The sequence below is a fragment of the Hirundo rustica genome, chromosome 6 (assembly GCF_015227805.2).
Source record: "Hirundo rustica isolate bHirRus1 chromosome 6, bHirRus1.pri.v3, whole genome shotgun sequence".
NCBI classification, from domain to species: domain Eukaryota; kingdom Metazoa; phylum Chordata; class Aves; order Passeriformes; family Hirundinidae; genus Hirundo; species Hirundo rustica.
Genome location: NC_053455.1, coordinates 3,513,795 through 3,535,653, shown reverse-complemented (window position 1 = coordinate 3,535,653; position 21,859 = coordinate 3,513,795). Strand labels below are relative to the sequence as shown.

The 21,859-nt window shown below is 42.7% G+C and overlaps 1 protein-coding gene across 2 annotated transcripts; it reads left to right on the top strand.

Moving 5' to 3' along the window:
- Positions 1-2,664: 2,664 nt before the first annotated feature.
- Positions 2,665-21,824, top strand: DLGAP5 (DLG associated protein 5). 2 transcript variants are annotated; one of them, XM_040067268.1, is made up of 20 exons: positions 2,665-2,711; positions 3,311-3,367; positions 5,476-5,725; positions 6,909-7,126; positions 7,580-7,672; positions 8,068-8,152; positions 9,770-9,868; positions 10,635-10,705; positions 12,338-12,630; positions 12,924-13,042; positions 13,122-13,242; positions 13,630-13,715; positions 14,251-14,411; positions 15,148-15,240; positions 16,479-16,698; positions 17,700-17,922; positions 18,290-18,347; positions 19,399-19,552; positions 19,915-19,964; positions 20,630-21,824. In XM_040067268.1, exons 3-20 carry the CDS (start codon positions 5,485-5,487, stop codon positions 20,750-20,752), a joined length of 2,508 nt encoding a protein of 835 aa, XP_039923202.1. In that variant the 5' UTR covers positions 2,665-2,711; positions 3,311-3,367; positions 5,476-5,484; the 3' UTR covers positions 20,753-21,824. The 2 variants fall into 2 exon arrangements, with proteins under 2 accessions (XP_039923202.1, XP_039923203.1); XM_040067269.2 differs by lacking the exon at positions 2,665-2,711 and adding an exon at positions 2,790-2,882.
- Positions 21,825-21,859: the final 35 nt, after the last annotated feature.

Below are 21,859 nucleotides of genomic sequence, written 5' to 3'. Positions count from 1 at the left end.
TACCTGTACTTTCACCAAAAACATGATCAGAAAATGTAATTATTTCAAGGCTAAATTTGAGGATAGATTTCCCTACACACTCCATATTGCTCTTCATCTGTGCAAGGGTGGGGAGAATCACCTTCACAAAGAACAATATTCCGTGTGAAGCAATGAAGAGCGGAAAGAGCAAGTTAGCAGATTGCCACATAATGATCTCCCCAGTACGAAATGTATGGCATAATGACAGTTATATTGCCAAGAAATAAAGAAATTCAAATTTGTTCTCAAAGCTCTACGGCTAAAATGGGATATTATCATAAAATCATCAGGTCTGTATGAGAACAAGGAGTTTAACCTTTCAGGTATGGCTAATATCTGCACAGGATAAATGAGTTCAGAAATTCACGTCCCTTGTTTATTTCTATGAAATGGTAATATGTTTATTTCTCTTAGCACAATAAAATCAGTAGCAATTAGGAATTTGGCTGGAAAACTCCCGATTAGAGTGTTTTATCTCAAGTCACATCGCAACACTTTAAAATCTTGGTGTTATTCAAACTGAGACCCTTGTGGTGACCTAAATATTGTCAGTGGAAGGTGTTTGCAGCACGTTAAGGAAACCCATTCTGGCTGTAACCTACCTGGCTCAGGTAACACCTGCAGAGGTGCACAGCAAACCCAGGGCAGCTACTCGGGTTCCTCAAGAGCCCACAGCTGAGTTATCACTCCTGTTGTTATCTGAGCTCCTGAGATTAAGCCCAGGCTGTAGCAAAGCTTCCTAAATTCTATTTCCACACCCACAAGAGTGGAAATGAGCAAAGGTGCCAGTCCATATGCTCCAAGGGGCAGATAGGTATTGTTTCACCATATTCAGGTATACAGTAAGAAAAAACCTGCCGATTTTTGGTTGAAATGATGACACTTCTAAACTCACTTTCTCCCTATGGCTCACATCATTGGACTATATCCTGGTATAAGGTAGAACTGCTGAATATCCTCAAATTCCACTGCCACAGAAGAAAATGTGGAGTAAGAAAAGTCAGCAAACACCGAGGACTGCACTGGGTTGGACTCTGCACTGCAAATCTGAGCTCCTGTGGTTCTGTTTAATTGGATCTTTTTCAAACCATCACTTTGGCAGCACTCAATAACCTCCATGCTGATCTTTTATTACCTCTAGCAAATAAATGACTGCAGGATTAGGCTGCATGGTCAATATTTGTGACCTTTGCTGTAACCTTTGTCAGTCTGTGCAGAAACAGGGGGGTGACTTTTCCCTGACTGCTCCGACCTGGGGTGCCCAGAACCGCTCACTCCGATCGTTGCCGTGGGGAACAGCTCTGTGCTCTTACCGTGGTGCTTAATCCATTTATTGCTGTCTTAAAATCGCATTTACATACAAAATTGCTGATATATTTGTGTAACGCCAGAAGGGATCACGCATTTTCAGGCTGCTGGAAGGGCACGGCTGTCCTCCGCCGCTGACCACCGCTCCTGCCGCTCAGCAGCTTCCCGTTTCCAAACACTTTTTTTTTTTTCTTTTTTTTTTCCTCCAAAAGCCGTCTCCATTTTTGCAGTGCCACCAAGCGGATGGTTCCCCCGTTAGCATTTGAATGTCACAGGTTACCACTTACAAAGACAGAACTCTCCAGTAGCTGAGAACGGTGTTAAACGCGATCCGCCCCAGCAAACCGCGGGGATGGTGCGATGCGGGTATGGCAGGAGATAAAGGGTCGTTAACAAAAACCATTTTACTGATGTGGGTTTGGCCCTTTCAGACCTGTGGAGACCCGGCTTCGGCTCCTCAGGAGGTGGCACAAGGCGGATATTAAGGTGTGGGCTCAGACCTTTTGGGCTCCTCGGTTCAGGCGAGACACGGAGCTCCTGGAATGGGTGCAGGGGAGGACGAGAGGGACTGGAGCAGTCTCTGGATGAGGAAAGGCTGAAGGAGCAGGGGCTGTTCAGGCTTGATCCTTGTCCATCAGTGTCCGCAGGAAGAGCTCAGAAATAGACCAGGCTCTCCTCCATGGGGCCCAGCAATGCCACCACTCAGGAACGAGCAGGAATTGATGCCCACAAGTTCCACCTGAACATGAGAAATATCTTGCCTGTGCAGTGACCCAGCCCTGAACAGTGACCAGAGAGGGTGTGGACTCTCCCCCACTGGGGATATTCCAGAGCCGCCTGGACACAATCTTGTGCCCTTTGCTCTGGGATGGCCCTGCCTCAGCAGGGAGATTGGACCAGATGAACCACTGGCGTCTCTTCCAGCCTTGTCCATTCTGGGATTCTGTGCGTGGTGGGAAGGCTCATCACTGTCCCTGAGTCCCGGTGGGAATGAAGGCTTTGCAAGCTGACCCCGCAGCCAGATGACCCTCCGGCACACGCGAGCCCCCCGCCGCCATCTTAGCGCCCCCGCGCCCCGCGGGACGCCCAGGGTAGGGCTCGCCCCCTGGCCCGTAGCGGCTTCTCCTCCCTCACTCCGCCAGCCAATGAGCTGCAGGGGAAGGCGGGAATATGCCCCGAGCAGCCAATAGAAATTAAGAGTGGCAATCGAGCGGCCAATAAGCAGGCAGCTGTGGCGTTCCGGCTCTGCCAATCACCGGCCGTGGGTGAGGCCAATGGGTGCCGGCCGTGCGGAGCTGGCCAATGAGCGTTGGCGGGTGAGATTTGAAAGCGAGGCGGGGCGGCGCGCGGAGGGGGCTGCGCGGCGCGCGGGGCCGGGGCAGGTAATGGTGGGCCCGGGGGGATTGAGGGGCCCGGGACGGGATTCGGGAGTCCTGCAGGGCTTTGCGGGCTCCGAAGGACCTCGGCTCCCCGGCAGTGTGCTCCCTAAGGGGCCCGGGGGGGCGGTCTCGCCTGGCGGGGGGCTGGCAGCCGCGCTTCTTCTCTGAGTTGGGGTGGGAACACCCGGCGGCGCTGGCGGGGAAGGGGCTGAGGGGACAATCCTGGGGCCACCCCTCACAGCGGGGTCTGGGGGTGTCCCCGACAGTCTGATCCCGACCCCGGGGCCCGTCTCGAAACCGTTGAGTCCAGGTTTTACTCAGTCTGTACCCGCTTTAAACGTAGCGATGTTTGCTCTTCCTGCTCTGTTTTGTTACTATTCAGGCTAAAAGAACGGCTAAATATTGCCCTTTGGTTCTTAGGGTGTTGCTGGTCAAAAGTGTCGCGTTTCCTTCGCTGTTATTTATCAAAATGAACGTTCAGCTTTAATTTTTGGTACTGTATGTTAGCCAGTCACGAATCTTTTGTGTAAGCCCTCTGTCTCTTTCTTGCTTATAGTCTTTACTTGAGTTTACGCTAATTTAAATACCAATTAATCTCCTAGGCTCCTGTTTGCGAAGATTCTCCACGGGAACAGTAACCTGGGAAGAAGAAGAGACAGGTATTTTTGTTCTAAACACATCTTTGGGATATTGAGCATGACACGCATTTTTAATGAGCCCACAGTTATCACTGATAACATTGATATACTTAACATTTCTAAGGGTAAATTTAGGAACTTTGTCCTGAAAAAGGATGAGAGTAGAGACTAAACTGCTACTTTGAGGGATATTTATCATCCACTGGGCTCAAAAGCCTGCTCCTTCTAGGACATAGATAGTAAAGATGTATTCCCATTGTTTTCTTTATGGCTTTCTGTAATGCCCTGTAATTACTAACAATTCTGTAATGACTAATTCTGTAATTACTAGCAGGATCAGTTCAAGTATGATTATTGGACATGCTCATGAATCAACCTCCCTTAATCACTTAAATGTAAAGCTGGGCAAATATGACCTATGGATTGCAGTGGAGTTTTTTTCATTCATCATTAACTGGCATTTTTAATCCATTTCTGAAAGCTGGAATGCAAGATGCAGGGTGAAGCTGAAGATATTCACAAATCAGCTGCTGCTGGCATGGATCAGCTCCTCCAGGATTGTGTGGAGGAGATCCAGTCCCTGATTCTTGTTTTGATTTTTATTCCCCTTTGCTTTTTAACTTCCACTGGCCATTTTTTCTCTCCTGCAGCACTGAACATATCAGAAAAAAAAAAAAAAAAAAGGAGCAAAATGCACAAGTTTAGGTTTCTGTCCGGTATCTGTTCTCAGCAATTCCAGGAGGTTGTGCAGGTGCTGTTGGTGCTGTGCAAGTTACACCCTCCATGAAGTGGGGAACAGGGAGCTGCCGCTGCCAGCACTGATGGAACACAGGCTTGGGCTGTATTCCTTCTTGCAACAGCTCAGGTTCTCTCCTTGGCTGCTTTTGCCATAAGTATATGCAGTTTATTTCTGCGTTATTTCCATTTCACTGCTTTTTCTTCTAATTTTGGGTTTTCTTCTAACATTTGGGTTTTCCAGCTAGGCTGCTTGTTGAGTTTTTGGCTTTTGGTAGCACATAGATGGGAAGGGGATGGACTTTAAGAAATCCTGTACACCCATTGTCAAGGCTGTTCAGTTCACTGATGGTTCCTTCATGCTGTCCTGAGATGAAGGACCTCAGTAAATGACTAAATGACCACTGAATTAATGACTGTTGGGTGTTTAGTTTAGCTCTGTCACCCTGCTTACTGTAAAGCTGTTTTCTGTTGGTGGTGGAAGATGAGATGTGTGAAGGACTGTGGCTGAGGTGGAAAAGCCTTGGCAAGACAGGTTCCAGTGGGGATGCAGGGGATAATGGAATCCCAGAGGGGTTTGGGTAGGAAGGGCCCTTAAAGGCCACCTTGTTCCTATTCCCTGCCATGCCAGGGACACCTTCCACTTTCCCAGGTTGCTCCAAACCCCATCCAACCTGGCCTTGAGCATTTCCAGGGATGGGGCAGCAAGGCTTCTCTGGGCAGCCTGTGCCAGGGCCTCCCCACCCTCACAGGGAAGAATTTCTTCCCAATATCCCATGTAACCCTGCCCCTCTGTCTGTTTACATCCATTCCCCCTTGTCCTGTCACTCCAGGCCCTTGTCCAGAGTCCCTCTCCACCTCTCCTGGAGCCACTGTAGGTACAGTTAGCACAGCAAGTGCAAACCAACTGACAATTTAACCTTCCTCAGGTTAAAAAAGATGGGGAAAATGCTGTTTGAAATAACCACTATTGTATTGCAGCTGCAACCTGGAAACTCAGTTCTGAGTACTCTGCTGCATGACAAAATTCCTTGCTATCAGATAGTCTCATCTAAATGGAATGTTGCTTCCAAGTATTGTCCTGCAGCCTTGTCATTTACTTGCTCATCTCCTCAATGTGGAAAACAGCTGTGGAGAAAGCAGCCCAGCCAATCCCAGGCGTAGGTGCAGTGTCCCCTTCTAATTCTGTGTCAGACTCAGTGGCTACTCAGCAACCAAACTGGTCCCTGGAATGAATAAAAAAAACGAGAAATTGCTGAAATTGTCATTTGAGTTTTCTCTGGTGACGTACAGCAATAAAGAACTCAGGGCTTTGCTCATAACATGCAACCTTTAACAAAAACGGGAAGCAAACGGTGGGAGCATTTTCCTAATCACTGTGATTGCTGTCTAAGGTCATCAGGATGGCTGCTACCTCCCAGTTTGCCAGTCGATACAAGAAGAATTTGAGCACAGAAGCCCTCAGAACCAAGGTTGCCCGCAGGAAATCCATCCTTCAGAAGGAGAACAGGCACAAGCTCTTCGAAAAGGGCCGGCAGTTCGGGCTGGCAGATGTCAATGTTCAGCTCTCCAAGGAGAGGGGAATTTCTGAGCTCAAGGAAACCAAGGAATTGTGCTCTCAAGAGAACAGCAGTGTGAAACAGAGTAAGTAAAGATTTGCTATAGACCTTGTTTTTCTTTTTAATGTTAAAAATTTTAAGTAGGTTTAGTAGCATTATCACAGAAACCTAATGGCAGTCAACATTTTAATTTGACAAAAAAGTTTAAGATTTAAAACCCTATCAGCCTTTCCAAATGTTAAAATCAAGACAATAAAATCCTAAGACAGCTGTACTCCCCTCACTGCTCCAGTGAAGCTTTGCTCTGATTTGTCTGCAGCAGCTAAAGGAAGAATGCATTTTGTTATTAATATTCGATAGGAAGTGCCTTTATGATTGCTTAGTCCTTTGGGATGTGAAAAGCTCCAATCTAAAATACCATCGGACTGATGCCTGTCATGTGCTTAGCAATGGGCAATTTTGTATTATATATTAAATTATTAATGGGTAAATGCATAGTACGATTTTATTTTGAAAATGGCTAGTTTTTGACAACTTATTTTCCTCTCAGAAAATAGGGCCTGCATATATGCTGAATTCTGTCCCCTGCTCTTCTGGATGCTTGTTGTCTAAGAAATTAAGTTAATATTTTAAAATGCTTTTTAGAAATACCTTCACCTTTAGTGTTTTGATAGCAGAAGATTATTGCAGGATAGTAATTTTTGAAGGCTATTTGAGTAGTACAGTCTGTATGTAATAATATCAAATATGAAATTTAATGAATTTGTCTTATTGTCTTTCACAAATTTCAACTTTAAGTGGATATTAAATTTTCAGGTAGACATAATTCAAGTTTGGCATTATCTTAAGGTTTTATTCTTCCGTATAACTTCATCATTTATTCTCAGCCTGAGTCAGACTTCGGTACCTAAAGCTCAGTTTTCAATGACATTGAAAGTGTTTAAATAGAGAAACTGGTACAAATAAACCAAATAAGAAGTTGAAATGGGAATTTTCATACCAGTAACCGTGCAAGCCTGTGAAATGGGAGTGAATATAGTAATCCTCAGGTGGATATTTGGGGAAGTCAATTTGTGAATTGAAATTTATCTCTGAATTCCCTTCTAGTGGGAAGAATTAAAACAATTTAGAGATCCCGGTCAGTTCTGCTCTTTGCATTACGTTCCTCTTTTAGCTTGGAAAAGTTCATTGGAAATTTCTGACCTCTTGTTGCCTCCACAAACCTCCTCACGATTTTATACCGCGTCTGTCTTCCGTGTCTGGTGCAGGACAAGCCCCAAATGCAGCCACCAAGAGGATGAACGAGCGCAAGGAGATGCTGCAGCGCTACAAGGAAGAGAAGGAGCTTCGCAAACTGCAGGAGCAGAGAGAGAAAGCCAAGAAAGGGGTGTTCAAGGTTGGGCTCTACAGACCAGCTGCACCTGGATTTCTTGCACCTGCTGCTGAGGAACCAGCAGTCCCGAAGCCAAGAGAGAAGGAAACAAGGGTGATATTTCATATCTAAATTAATTATGTCTGTGTACTCCGTTTAAATTGCTGTTTGTGTGCGAGATGTCTGTGTTATTCCAAATAAGCTGTTTATTTTGCAAATGCTTTACTAATGTTTGTTATGACAAGGAACGATAAGGGAGTCATTTGGCTCATTCTCTTTTTTAAACAAAGCTGGAAATGGTACTAATGATATGTGGATTTTTGTATTTGTGACCGTGTTCAGTTCAGAAACTGGAATGATTCATCCACAAATGAAAGAGCTGCATTGTTTTAGATCTGGTAACTTGTTCATATTTAGTCAACTCAGCTTTGAAAGCTTTCCACATTGCACACTTGACTCATTTTGCACAGATACGTTGTTTTTCACATTTATGCTTCTTGCTCAGTCTCTCAGTGACAAGGGGAAAAAGGAGTTTGTTAAATCTCATTTCCTTGGGGATGTTTCCAGGCAGCTCCTGCTTTCTCTGGAAGGATTACTCGATCAAAAGCCAAGATCCAAGAAGGAAAAACTATGATACCAACTGCATCTAAGTCCTCTACGGTTTGTTTTATATATATAAACTTCAGTGAATAAATTTAGAGAAAGGGATGCAATTTCAGACTCAGAGTATACAAGTTTGATTAGATCAGTACAAACAGAAAAGAGCACAGGATCTGTTTTTCAAGATACTTAAACTGTTGCTTAAATATTTTTCTTCATTCTTTTTCTGACAATTTATTAACTAGTTGGATAATGCTTGATAACATATCCCTAAACCAATCTATTTTAAGTTATCCTTAATGTCTCTCTACTTTTTAAAGCCGTCTCTGCCAAATTATTTGATTTTTTTCCTTTACTGTAATCTAAGATAGATAGATGAGGAAAGGATTTGGGCTGCTGAATTTCTGGAAATCTGATGCTTCACAAAAAACCTGTTTTTTTTTTTTTTCTTGTAGGTCAGTGCCCACGGGCAGAGCGTGCGCTCTACGCAGGCAGGACATAAACAGATGAGTACAGTCAAAGTGGCAGAAAAAGAGAAAGGTATGGAAATACAGCTGAAGCTGAAAGTTGGGGTTTTCTGGGGGAAAGATCCACAGTACATTTTTGGGTGTAGGAAGGAGGAGATTTTAAGATGACCATTCCTACCAAGGGCAGCAGCTGGCAGATTTTCAAGTGTGCGGCTCCAGAGGTCACATGAGTTTGTTGCCTCCATAGGCTGGGGGAAATGGAATGCAGGATCCTGAGAGTCCTGGTTACTGATTATTCCCCCTGGGAGAGGGAAAAGGAACAGGTCAGTGGGCAAATTGCACAACTGCCGGATGCCTCAGCTCCTGGAGCTGGGCAGAGGTTTCTGTTTGCCTCAAGGAGAATATCACAGGTAGTAACTGCTGCTGGAAAAGAGCAAGTGCCTTCTGTGTATGTCACTTTCAGTGCCACAATTACAGATATTTCTTAAGAAACCAGCAATTGAAAAAAAGAAAAACAACAACCTGTGCCACTTTTAAGGGATTAGAATATTTGGATCAGAAACTCTTCCTCCCAGCTCAGTAATATCCTTAAGCGGATACAATCAAGTCATGTGGAATGTTGATGTTAATGCAAGATATTCAGTAATGTAGAGTGAAATGACTTTCACATCATTAATCTAATCAAATCAGCAAGCAGCAGACCTTTCTTTAAATAAATTCCAGTAGTGCCTTTGGTGAATTCTAAAAATATGTATTAGGGTTTGATGTAACAATTAAAATGATTAATTTTTGCAAAATGGTCATCATTGATTGTTTCTTTTTCTAAATCCATTGATTTTTTTTTTTTTTTCTTTCTAAAACTGATTATTTCCTTTGTACTGAATCAAGGATATGCATTATAGGTACTTAAACTTCCCTGTCCCTGGCAGGGAGGTTGGAATGAGGTGATCCTTAAGATCCCTTCCAACCCAAACCGTTCTGTGAAACACTGATATAAAAATGTTTGGGAAGCAAATGTTTGATAAATCCAATGTTGTAGTTATTTACCCAATTTTTTTTTTTTTCCCAATTTTTCATTCTAGCTTCTACAGAAGCACAGCTTGACAGTAAAGACAGGAATAGCATGAACAGGAACCAAGTGGGGATTTCAGACACACAGGGAATGGAGTAAAGAGCTCCCATGAAATTTGTCTGTGCAGGAAAATGCTGTCATTTTAAAAGCCTATTAGAAACAGTGCTAAAATGCAAAGATGAAAATGATTAAGATGGGTAATACGGTGCATGAACTTGTCATGTTTTATAAAATATTTCAGAGCCAATTAGTCTTAAGAGTACTTTGTTAGATTGCATTAAATTCTGACCTGATATAATGGCCAGGCCATCACTTTGTTGCACCAATGGTTTGCTTAAGCTTCCAGCCGTGCAAATAACCATGACAAAGACATTATTCTAAAAGACTTCATCTGTAGAACAGGGAGGGCTTTGACTGTGATTGCAGGGAGCAGTGGGAAGCATTTCTTAAGCACACCTTGGTGGACCTGTACAGTAAAACCAGCTCCAGTTGGGATCCCCATGCAAGTGATAACTGCTGGTGCCTTCTTCTGATTTCTACAAAATGGAAACTTCCAGTTATTACTTGAGTGCAGCTCCTTATTAAACGTGGGATCTCTGGGATTAATCTCTCTTGCAGTGTTGCAGACTGCAGCCCAACCAGCCCCAAGTGTGAGAGTCACCAGAGCAGCTGCCTCTGCAGCCAGGCAGGTGCTGAAACCAACTGCTGCTACTGCTGGTAAGTGAGGCGGAGTTTTGTAGCTCAGCTGTACCTCAGACTGCATGTAAGTCATGCCAAATTATCATCTAAGGAAAAGATTAAATGCTGGATCACTCAGACTCTTGTCTGGAACTCTAATGCAATATCTATATCAGCATGTTGAAACCAACACTGGACAGTTTCCCACAAACCCTATCAGTTTCCCACAAAATCCATCAGTGTGGAGCATCCACGTCCACGTGGTAATTATAAACTCGAAGAACAAAGCCAGAACTGGTAAAGATTGCCACTTTGGTGTGTGGCTGTTTATGGCCATATAGTTATTAAATGTGTAGGCAGGAACATCTCTGGAAGAGATGAGAACCTTTGTTCTTCAGGTTAGGAATTTCTCCCTGTGTTTGCCTGTTTACTAGAATTCAATCCACCAACAGAACTCCTTTGCCATATAGAAATTAAAAATCTAAACTCAGATTGGCTTGACACTCTTCAACCTTTTAGGAAATAAGGTGACTTGTATTTTTACTATATGGCAACATCCAAAGATTGATGACTTCATGAATCTGTTTTCTTGGTGATACATCTGTTATTGGGCTGTTAAATCCTAGGCCAGGTTTTCTTTTGAATGAACTTCTGCAATGCCATTTATTTCCTTCAGCCACCTCCCACCCAAGAAATAAAACAGTCTCTCCCTGTCTTTAGCAACTGGATTTTTAGGGCAGCGTTTTGGTGAAAGATTGCATGAATCAGATGCCTTTTTGACCTCTGGGAGTGTCTCTTTTTGTAGGTAACCAATCACAGAGAAAGACAGCAAGTGTAGGAAAGCCGAAGAAAGCTGTCAAACCTGATCCCACAAAGGTAGGTCATGTAACAGTTGAAATGGAAAAGCACTAAAACTGATTTAAGAGCCAAGAACTGTGTCATTGTAGCTGGAGTGCTCAAGCATAAAAGTAGTCATTTCATTAATAAGCTAGAATTTGGGAAGGAGTTGTTTGTATTGATACTGCCATATTTCAAAAATCAAGATCAAATTTGGTGCTCATGGAGAATCACAGAATACTGTGAGTTGGAAGAGGCCCACAAAGATCATCCCAATCCTCCTGGCCCTTCACAGGACAGCCCCAAGAATCCCACCCTGGATATGGACGTGACTGATGGGTGATGTGGTTACTAATCAAGATCTGGACAATGATTTAAAATAGACAAGAAGTTCTTGCATGACATGTATCTGGCATTTTAACTAGTTAAAGAAAAAATACTGCTTTTCTGGTTTATTCAAGCAGCTGTAAATTTTGTGCAGTTCCTTCCTTTTTGAAGTGTGTTCTGAATGGATCCTTTTCCTGCTCAGGTAACAATATGTATCTCTAGAAGCAAAGAAATAAACACAATTTTAGATTTTTAGCCACCAAAAATAAAGCTGAAAGTGCTATTCTCTGCATGATTTACAGCTGAAGGCAGTCATTGTGGCTCTTGGTGTCATCACTCCCAGAATTTTTTATGCATTCATGTGCAGACAGTTCTGTGCAAGAGCTCTCTGTGATTTTCCTTCTTTTGCTGCACTCTTCCCTCTCACACCTCCCGTCTCCACCTTGTTCCTGTGACTGCAGCTGTGCTTTGGTGTGTTTGAGGTTGTGCAATCACCCAAACAGGGGGTGAGAGCACTTGTATCTTCCTTGGACAAACACCTCTTCACAGGCAGCAGTCCCTGCCAGTTGGTAAACTCTCTCTGTAACCACAGGCAGCTCATTTGAAAAGGTTAGTTAAAAGCAGAATTCAAGGTTTACATTCCTAGCAGAGGTGACTGAAGTATAACAAGACTTTCAGTGGTTTGAAGATGCATATTTTCTTGAAAAACACACAAGGTTTTTCTGGCTGGCTTGAGCTAACAATCTCAATTAGGTATCTCAGAAAGGAGTTCTGTGTGACTATCTGGTCACTCATCTCGTAAGAATGTGAATTATTGTTTCATTTTTTTTCTCCTCTTTTAATGACATTCTGTGGTGCTAACTGCACTTGTCTTGGGTTGCATTCCTCAGCTATCAGCCTATTCCAGCTTGTTTTTCAGTCTTTGGATTGGAGTATGTGCATAAGCTATGATTATTCAACAGGCCTAGTTAGACTTGGAGCCAGTAATTCTGCTCTTGAGGATTTTATCACCTTAAAGCTTTTCTTTTCTAGCAGTGGGAGCAAGCATTTGCCAATTGTAATTATTGTTTTGGTAGGTGAGGTGTTCTGCTTTAGCCCCTCGAGTGGATTGTTGCATTCTTTGTAGTGAAGTGTTACTTCTGTCTCTAGAATGATTTGCAGATATCAAAAATAATTGGACTTTTTGGTAACTCATCACTTCTGCCCAGGTGTGCTGTTTCAGGAGCTGATTTACCTTAAGCTGTTTCCCTTCCTGATGGCTTTCAGACACTCATGTTATAATTCAGCCCATGCCTATTGCAAACTCGATTGATTTGATGGTTTGATTTGTCTATGCTGTTACAGGTAATTTCTTCTAAACATGAAGTGGAGACAAATGCTGGAGTGGAGCCAGGGGTAAAAAGTTCTGCAGCTGATTCCAAACACTCAATGCCAGTAGAACTTCAGCAAGAAGAAACTTCAGTGGAAAACAACAGTTTTTCTCCAAGGAGACCCAGAACCCGCTCCTTTGCACCTCAGAACTTTGTGTTTCAGCCTCTGAGTGGATTGGCAACCTACACTGTGACACCCATGTCTCCTTCAAGGGCAAATGCTTTTTTGACACCCAGTGCTGTCTGGAATTTTTCAAAATCTCCAGTGTAAGATTCTTCCTTCTAATGGGGCTTAAAATGCAAGTGAACCTTTCTGTGGGGTTGCAAAAAAATATTTTTCTGTGGAAAGATTCATTTTGTAACAAAGTGTTGTGGTGCTGTAACACCTGATCCTTATGGTTTCTATCCCTGCTTAATCTATCTGCACAGATTTATTTATTTGAGTTCTCTAGTGTTGTGTGGAGGTTTGCCTTCTAAACTGTGCATTCCTGTGAAATTGGCCATATTTGATGTCACTTTCTCAATGTGTCTTAACCAAATGTACTTGGGTTTGTTTGCAGCAAAATATTTGAAAAATCCAGTGAAACTAAAGCACAAAAGCCTGATTTAAAAAGTCAAACTTCACCTTCTGTTAAAGGCATTCAAGAACAGCAGAAGACCACAAGTTTGAAAGGAGTAGGTAAGAAGTTCACATTTCGTTTATGCTAATGCTTTGAATTATCACCAGATTCTGAACAAATTCCTTTCATGCTTTTCAGCAGGTGAATCAGATGAGAGAACTTCCACTCAGAGATCAAACAAAATAACTCCTGCCTCAACTGCACTTGCAGTGAAGTCAGATGATACAAGAGAGCAGGAGCATGATGTGCCTTATTTCAGGTTTGGGTTCACTTGTTTCACTTCCCTGCTGTCCATTTGAAGGTTCTTAATATGAAAAATGAGATTTCTTCTAAAGATCAGCTTAATTTAATGGTGATTGGTGTCTGTCAGCTGTGACCTGAGCAGGCAGACATTCCTCTCTTCCTTTTTGTGCCTTAAGTGCAAGGAAAGAATGTAAAATTGTGGAGACTAACACCTTGTCCTAAGGATCACGAGCTTGAAAGCAGCAGAAGGGAGATTACACCACAGCCACTCAGCAAAATAAAACAATCTAATCTTCAGCTCAAAACTGTGGCTTCTCCGAGAGTAAAAGAAGAGTAACCATTAACAGCCACAAGTCAGGAAATTGTCCAAATCCTTATTTTTTCTCCATCTCTGTACTTTCAGAAACATTCTTCGCACTGAGACGGAGCGGCTGCTGTCTCAGTGCCTGCAGTGGGAAGGAAACCTTGAGCTGGACATTCCAGAGGATGGTGAGTGAGCTGCAGTAGGCACCAGAAGGGGGAATGGGACACAGGGAAGGACGTGTATCTGCTGTTTGCAAAATGGCAAAAAGAAATCCGCAAAGCTGTCCTAAAGAAACTTCAGATGTGTATCTGCCCCAAGATACAAAAAGTCTCCTATTCCTAAAATTTGTGTAGGGCTTGCAGTGATGGTGATTGATCAAGTGACTCAAAAGAGCTGTTCTGTAGCCATTTTGAAGTGTGTTTAAATGTATGAACTTTAGCCAAGCTGATTTTTAAAAATAAGATTAGTTTTTAATGTGGAATAAGTGCTCTTATCTGGGAAAATATAGATGACTCCAGAAATGCTTATCTTTAAGATTTGAGAGAGTAATGTTTTTTGAAAGAAGCAACTTCAGAGCATTTCAGTGGACAGGAGAGCTCCATCTGAATTGAATTGCAGGTTTGCAATAGATGGGACAACAAGCTCCAGACTCCTCAAACACTTACTTATCCAAGATAAATAAGTAGCCTGTATTTTTGTTGTTGTTGTTGTTGCCACCAGCTAAAGACCTGATTCGCACCACAGTTGGTCAGACAAGGCTGCTCATAGGAGAAAGGTTCAAACAGTTTGAAGGACTGGTTGATAACTGTGAATTTAAGCGGGGTGAAAAAGAAACAACATGTACAGACCTGGATGGATTTTGGGATATGATTTATTTCCAGGTAGGTACTTGCTTGTTAACTTAGTAGGAGAAAACTGATGGAGTTATTTATGAACCAAGAATTGAATTTTTTTTTTTTCCAATATTCAAGTTCTATTTTTTATCTTAGTCTAAAAAAATGCAGGTGCTTGTTTTAACACTTTGTGACAGTGAATAGTTGTACTTGGGATGCTATGACTTGCAATTCATGGACCAGTTCTTCTGTTGTGTCTCCTTGTGGCCTGTGTATCTTGTCTGTCTCTGGAATGAATATGTTTGGCCAAATCTTATTTTGTTTTGGAGTTAGGATACTGTCACAATGTCTACCTCCCAGTTTTTGGAAAATTCCTGGAGCTCACCTCAAAAGCAGGGGTTCCATGCTTCAGTATGAGAATAATGCAGAAACTACAATAACTATTTAGGGCTGAGCTTAGGTGCTAGAAAACCTTCATCTCTTTTTCTCTATTGATGCTTTCTTTAGCTTCAGGATGAAATATAATCTGAATTCTCAAAAGGGCTCTCAACAGCATTTGTAAATCAGCACTCAACAGAGGAGTTTGTAAGTAGCTAAATTAAATGCAGACATGGATTTTTTTATGGTGCTGGTCATAGATTTTGACTTCTCTGCAGAAAGCTTAAGAATTCGATCTGTTTCTTCAGAGGTATTTGATGTTTCCTGCAGGATGGAAGACTGTGCTTGTTTGGATAAAGGTTATTTTACAGTGTGTTCTTTTGCTTTCCTTAAATGTGACCAACAGATTGAAGATGTGAATAAAAAATTTGATAACGTGAAGAAACTTCGAGACAATGAGTGGCAGCCACTTGATGTCCCAAGCAAAGCAGCTGTCAAGGTATGAAGAGCCCCTAAAGCACATCTTGTATGGCTTCTTTAGATATGTTGAATATTCAGTGAAATTCCTCTCAGGTGCACCCTCCTCCCTCACCTCTCCCACGTGCACTTGTATGATTTCATGGGTTTAATCCCAAAATCTTTTGGCTGGTAAAGGTTAGAACTAAGGCTTAACTGACTTTTTTGGAGTCATCGGATTCTATGCTACTAAGACAAATCTCTTAAATTTAGGATATAAACTTACCCTTCAGATGTAAGACAGTTTATCAGGGCCACTCTCTTAACTGAAAACTAAACCACCCAGGAATTTGGGAGTGACTGCCAGTTTTGAGCAGGGAGTGCTCAGTTATAATGGTGTCCCAATAAGCCAACACCATGGGTGGCTTTAAGCACAAATGCATCTGGCACTCTCCAAAATAAGTTAGTGCTCATCGCAAAATAAGCTGTAATGTGAGTTGTTTTATCTACCCTTTGGTTTGAAATATAAATTGCTTCTGACTGTGGAGTTGTGTTTGCATTGCCTAAACTCTGTGCAGTTCCTTGAGACTGCTTAATTAATCATAACATGGAGATGAAGGTGGATAAGAAACTCCAGGCATGGGAAAACAGGGAATGTGGTCTGTGGGAGCTGCCCCTAAATGCCAGAACTCCTCAGGTGGTACAAAACTTCCCTTGGAAAACTGAATGCCAAGAGAGACTTCACTGGCTGCCTGGAGTCTGTCCTGTGGTTACACTATGTCCCTGCCACTAGGAGTCCCTGCATCCCAGTGCTTCCAAAATCTTACTGAGTTTATTAGGGAAAAAAAAGTTGTGTGGAGGATTTTCGAACTGCAGATTCATTTAAAAAAAAAAATCAAGTCATCAAGTCCAACCATTCCCCAGCATTGACAATGCCACCACTGACCCCTGTCCCCAAGTGCCACATCCTTTTAAATCCCTCCAGGGATGGGCACTCCACTCCTGTCTTTGCCAGGACAACCTTTTCACTGAAGATGTTTTTCATGATAGCCAGTCTAAACTTCCTCTGGTGCAGATGAAGTCCGGTTCTTCTCATCCTGTTTCTTGTTCCCTGGGAGCAGAGCCTGACCCCCTCGTGTCAGGGATTTGTGCAGGTTCCCCCTGAGGCTCCTTCTGCTCCTCGCTGTGTCTGTGGCAGCAGCACCTGTGTGTGTAGAGCTTCGTGTGTAATTGCTCCCATGCAGAATTTCCAGGTGTGACCCAGCTTTCTCACCATTCCAGAAAAAGGCAGTTCCAAGTGAAGTGCCCAAACCCAAGGTGGAAGCAGCTGCCAGAACGGCTGCCCGGAGCCGCCTGGCCTCTGTGAAAGCAGCCATGAGGGACAAAATGAAGCAGGGGGCAGCTGCTGAGGGTGCGCATCAGGAGAGGCTGCCAGAGGAGGAAAAAGTGGTTTTTGAAGCGGGATTTTTCCGGATTGAAAGCCCTGTGAAAAAATTTTCAGGTAAGTGAAGCCTTAATCATGATTTCTGTGACCTGCAAGTACTGCAGAGAGTTGAAACAATTTCACTGGGGAGAGGAATTGTGCTGTTTATTCTGGCTACAACTCCAGTACTGGTCACACTGTTTCAGCCAGTGAGTAATTTCATCCAAAGTAAACTCGTGTCCATGAATGTGCTGATTTGAGTGGTTATGGCAGCATGAAATCCCTGCTTAGACAGAGGTGAAATAGCTGGTTCATGTGTTTGCAGCATAAATTTAATAATGAAATTCTAATCTGAGTGTTCCCAGATTCAGCTGATGAACCTCTTCATCAAAGTCAATGCCAGCTCACATCCTCTACTTGTAGGACAGGAATTGGGATTTATTTTTTTTTTAACTAAACTTCTTGCAGTGCTGTCTTCAAAGCTGGAAATAAAGTCCACCCATAATCTGTGTTCGTGGTTAACAAGATTGTAACATAATCCAGTTTGCTATAAAAGCTGTTTAATAGTCTGTTTTTTAACAGGTGCTCAAAATAGAGCTTCATTACTGACTTCAAAACTTATCTTACTGACATCTATGTGCAGTCAGTATTTCCGGTAATTTTGTTTGTCTCACATTTCTAGTTCATAATTTGATTTTAAATTGCCTTTTTTTGGGTGTAGATCTCCCTTTTCATCACAAAATTTACAATTATTTTTCACGTGCCTCTTGTTATTAGGGGAGAACTCCTGAAAAGCTTTGAGGAGCACTGGGTTTAAGCCAACTCCAGCAGAAAATCTCCTATAAGCATCAGTTCTGAATCTGTGTCTTTTAAACTCTGTTAAAATTGCCTGATTTGAAAGATGGAAATTAATAATTTCAATTTCTCCATGCAAGTGTATATAAGATTTCCATCTAATATTTGTGTAAGATGATTCAGCAAGCAGAAAACAATTGTGTCGCTGGTTAGAATCGTAATGATCAGTTCATTTCAGCTTCTGGAAACTGCTGTGGGAATGAAACATTAAACACATTTTCCAGGTTTGCTTCCAAGGACCCCTGCAAAACTGGCAAATCCCAGATCATCCATTAAATCTTTGCTCCTGAACAATCCTTCTCCTCTCTGTGCCCCTGAGGATGCACCTGCAAAACAAACCCCATCAGGCCTCAAAGGCTTCCACCCAGCACAAAGCTTGAAAACGGACCAACTTCCCACCGAAAAAAGGCCCCCACTGGATAAACTCCCTGATGGTCTTGAACAAAGGTAGGTAGGGCATGTTAAAGCAGCTTTTAATTAACCTTGTACAAATCATTTTTCGAGCTGGAACTGAAAGACGTGATGTTAAAACCCGTTAAAGGTTACCTTTCAATTCGGCAGTGATAAAGTTTGCAAAGTACCTGTGACTTTTCCTTCCCTTAAGCAAATATTAAGAGCTTTGCCCAAATGTAATTTTGCTGCTGAGGCAGAAGTTTGTTGTTTGCCCAGGAAGTTTGATGTAGCTCACCAGTGCCAACCAAGGCAGCAAAATTGCAGAACAAATTGTAAGATTAATTGGACAAGTCAGGGGATGATTGAAGGTGATTGATGAAGATGATTGAGAAGAATGAAAATGTCTTGGTTTCTCTTCCAGCATTTCTGTGGTTGCAGAAGAAATGTGTCTGGTTGCTGGCACGGCAGAGGGAAATAAGGTAAGGTCATGCATTGTTCATGGATGTGCTTTAAATACTCTGTTATTACTAGCAAAGGAAAAATTCTTTTGATTAATCCACACACTTGGACTTCTGATCAAATCCTCTCTTAGAAATCTTGTGTCTTCCTTAGGGCAGTGTTTCTTGCCTCTGGGTGGACAAAGGTAGGGACTGCTGCAGTTTGGGGACCTTGTCCTGCCCTTTAGAGTTGTATTTTGGAGGTCTTGGCTGCTCCAGGAGGACACTCGTCACTTGGACAAGTGTTCCTACAAGTCCACCACCTCCTGTTTCCTGGTGTGGATTTTTCAAATGCTTGTGAATTTATGGCCCCTGACTAAGAGCAACAGCACCCAGTCCTCAGAGCATCCTCCACAGCGGAGCACTGGGCTCTTAACATCCTTAAAGGTATAGCAAGAACTACTCCATGTCCTGAAATGTCTTGGTGACATTTCCTGTGTTTGAGTAGCCTTAAAGCAGGAATGTGGCCTCTAATTTAGATGATTAAATCTAAATTTAATTTAGATTAATTAACTCTGTGCTGCTAGTGAAAGTCAGTGCTTTGAGTCAATCATCCTTTAGTAACTTCCATTGGAAATGAAGTCTTTAAATTTTATGCTTGGATCTGTGCGTGACTGCAGCAGTTATTCCCCCTCTCATTCCCCTACATATAATATATATTTTAAAAATCCTGGTTACTAATTTTGTCTTATGCCCTTGACTTCATCCTTTCTCTATCAAAATGAGAAATCGCTTGTTGGTGATTTCGCTCTCTGGGGAAACCTTTCAGTGTTGCTGACAGGTTTTTCTGAAGGAAGTGTCACCAGATAACACTTGAAGTTCAAAACCTTCTTTCCTGTGGAAGAACTTCCTTTATACTGTCAGAGGGATTTGCAGGCTTTAAAGGGTGTTTGGGATGGGAGTCACAGCCTTAAGCCCTGCCTTGTACAGCACCTGGAGTTAACACTCCATCTCTCCTGAACCGTCCATAAAAACTGTAGGTTAGATGTGTGGGCTTGGTCTGACATAACAAGAGAAAACCCCTGTTTTTCAGGTTCTGGGAAATCGTAGCAGTGACTCAAAAGCAATGGATGGCATGGAAGAGATGGAACTGTCTGCTGCAGAGCAAGGACAAGACATCGTCATGTGCAGCCCGGAGAAGGAGACAAACTTTGCTCAGTCTGGAGAGCCACAAATGCATCAGACAGGTGCTTATCTTAGAGCTGCAGTTTGGGTGCCGTTGCTGGAGGCCCTCTGATTCTGAGGATTTATGATAATGTGAATGTCACCCTTTGAATTCAGTGTCAGCTCGATTTGTGTGTGCTGTTAGAAAAGCCTCCCTTGGCTGGTGTGACTTGAACACGCCTTGCACACGAGCAAACAGTGCCCCTGGATTTTCTCTGTACAGTTTCTGAGTGATAACGTGAAGGAGGAGGCTAACATACAGAAACAACTGCAGTTCAGAGTTTGGATTTCTTCTTTTAATAAATACAGAAAACAAATTCAGGTTTTTCAACTTTGGCAGCATCAGGCTAAATTTTTTAAAAAAAATTATATACTTCTCTTTCAGATGTTTCATGCAGTGATTTGACACTCATTGACAGAAATCCTTTTGATATGGTAAGTTGACCTTCAAGTTTATTTGACTAAGACCAGCTGCAAGTTGCAGGACTGTTCACCTCTGCTGCAGACTCAGTTGCTGCACAAAGAAAATGAAACTCTTAAAGATGTTATCGAGCCAATTGATGTGACTTTAAATACAAACCACATTCCAGCTGTCTCCTTGCTTGGGCTCACACTGGCATTCCTTATGAGTGTAGGATGAATCAAGACATTTGTAGCAGGACAATGTCTGATTCTTGTCAGATTGAGCCTTTAAATTGTGTATCTTAAAAATTTCCTTGAAGATATTCACTAACAGCCTTTTTCTTTTTTTCTTCTTCCTGGATTTTTTTAAGTCTACCCCAACTCTTTTTTAATCACTTCAGCATTTAGGGCTGGAAGTAACATTTCAGCAGGGGAAAGCAGGTGTGCTAAAGGTTTCACACTTAATAGAATTCATAGAATTTGGGTGTGGGATTTCTTTTGAAAAATCCTCTTTAAAGTGTGGATTACTGGCTTGAGTAAGCAGTGTCTGTCTTTAACACGGACCACATGTAATCACTTTTTATTTTATTCCTGGGAAATAAGCTTGCAAAATTACTCTTGGGCAAATCAGAGTCCTTCCAGTGCTCTGTGGTTTAAGTGTTCCTCACACTGACTCCACACTCTGGCTCCTCCCACAGCCAATGCTGGATGCTGAGCTTCCCTTCACTCCAGTCAAGACCAAAGCCCAGAAGTTTGCAGCAGCTGAAGTATTCAGTGACCTCATCGTCTTTTCTCCTGTTGGTCCCTCGGGGGATCAATGAAAAGTGACTTTGAATGCAAAATCTGTAAATTCTACGGACAGGAAGGCCCCAGAGGGTATCTGGAACACAGCCTGCTACCCTGGAACTGTGTTGAGAGAGGAGGAGTGCCTGTGGTAATGGATCTGATAACGGGGTTTGGAGCATTTTATGGTGCAGCTGTACATCAGGAGTGGGCTGTGTTCTGGTGATCCCTGCTGTATCCTCTGGCTGTAAATTCTGACTGCAACCTGAAGCATTTTTATCTTGGTATCATTTAATGTATTTCCTGTCTCCTCCAGGTTGTAAAACCGTTCACCTTTAAACTTTTCTACGCTGACATGACTAACCTTATGATTTATTGTTTATTACAAGGTGCCCACCCCACCAGCTGTGCCTGTGCCCTGTTTCTGCTGGGAGGGGACCTTCTGGGGTGCCACCCAGCCTGTTCCCTCCCCAGAGCACCCTGCCGTGCTCTGGGGGCCCCTCTGCACCCTCAGGCTGCAGTGTCTGCTGTGTTGTCTCCTGTCTCAGCACCGGCTGTGGCACTGTTGGATGCCGGGAAAGCTTTCCTGGTGTTTAACAACCACGGGGTTTGTAATATCAGAAGCTAACTCAGAACAAGGATTTCTAAGTCAGATAATACCTTTTCTTGGCGATGTATTGAAAAATAGGCATTGATATAATTTCCTTTAAGGATGCATTTTTCTATTGAGTATCTTAAGGACCGGTGTTTTCTACTTGTTTTTTGACACGTTTATGCTCCTCTCATCTTGTTCCTTGTGCATCCCCAATCCAGGCTGTAACATGTTTGTGCATAAGGAACATGCCAGATCTCTAGACTCTGGATTTAAGGAGTACCATTACAGCACCACCAGTTGTTATATTTTTAACAAATACCTCACTGGGCTTCTTCTTGTACCGGTGACCTGAGTGTAACACACACATCCTTCCAGCAGCTTTGAGCCCAAACCAAGCAGGGATCTCAGTATCCCTCAGCAGAAAGTTTTGCTGCCACTGCCAGGGGAGCTCGTCTGGTTTAAGTTTTAACCTGGAAGCTGTGTTCTGATTACACTGAATAAAGAGAGGAAGCTGATGTGTGCTGGAATCCTTTTTCTTCATTTTTAAACT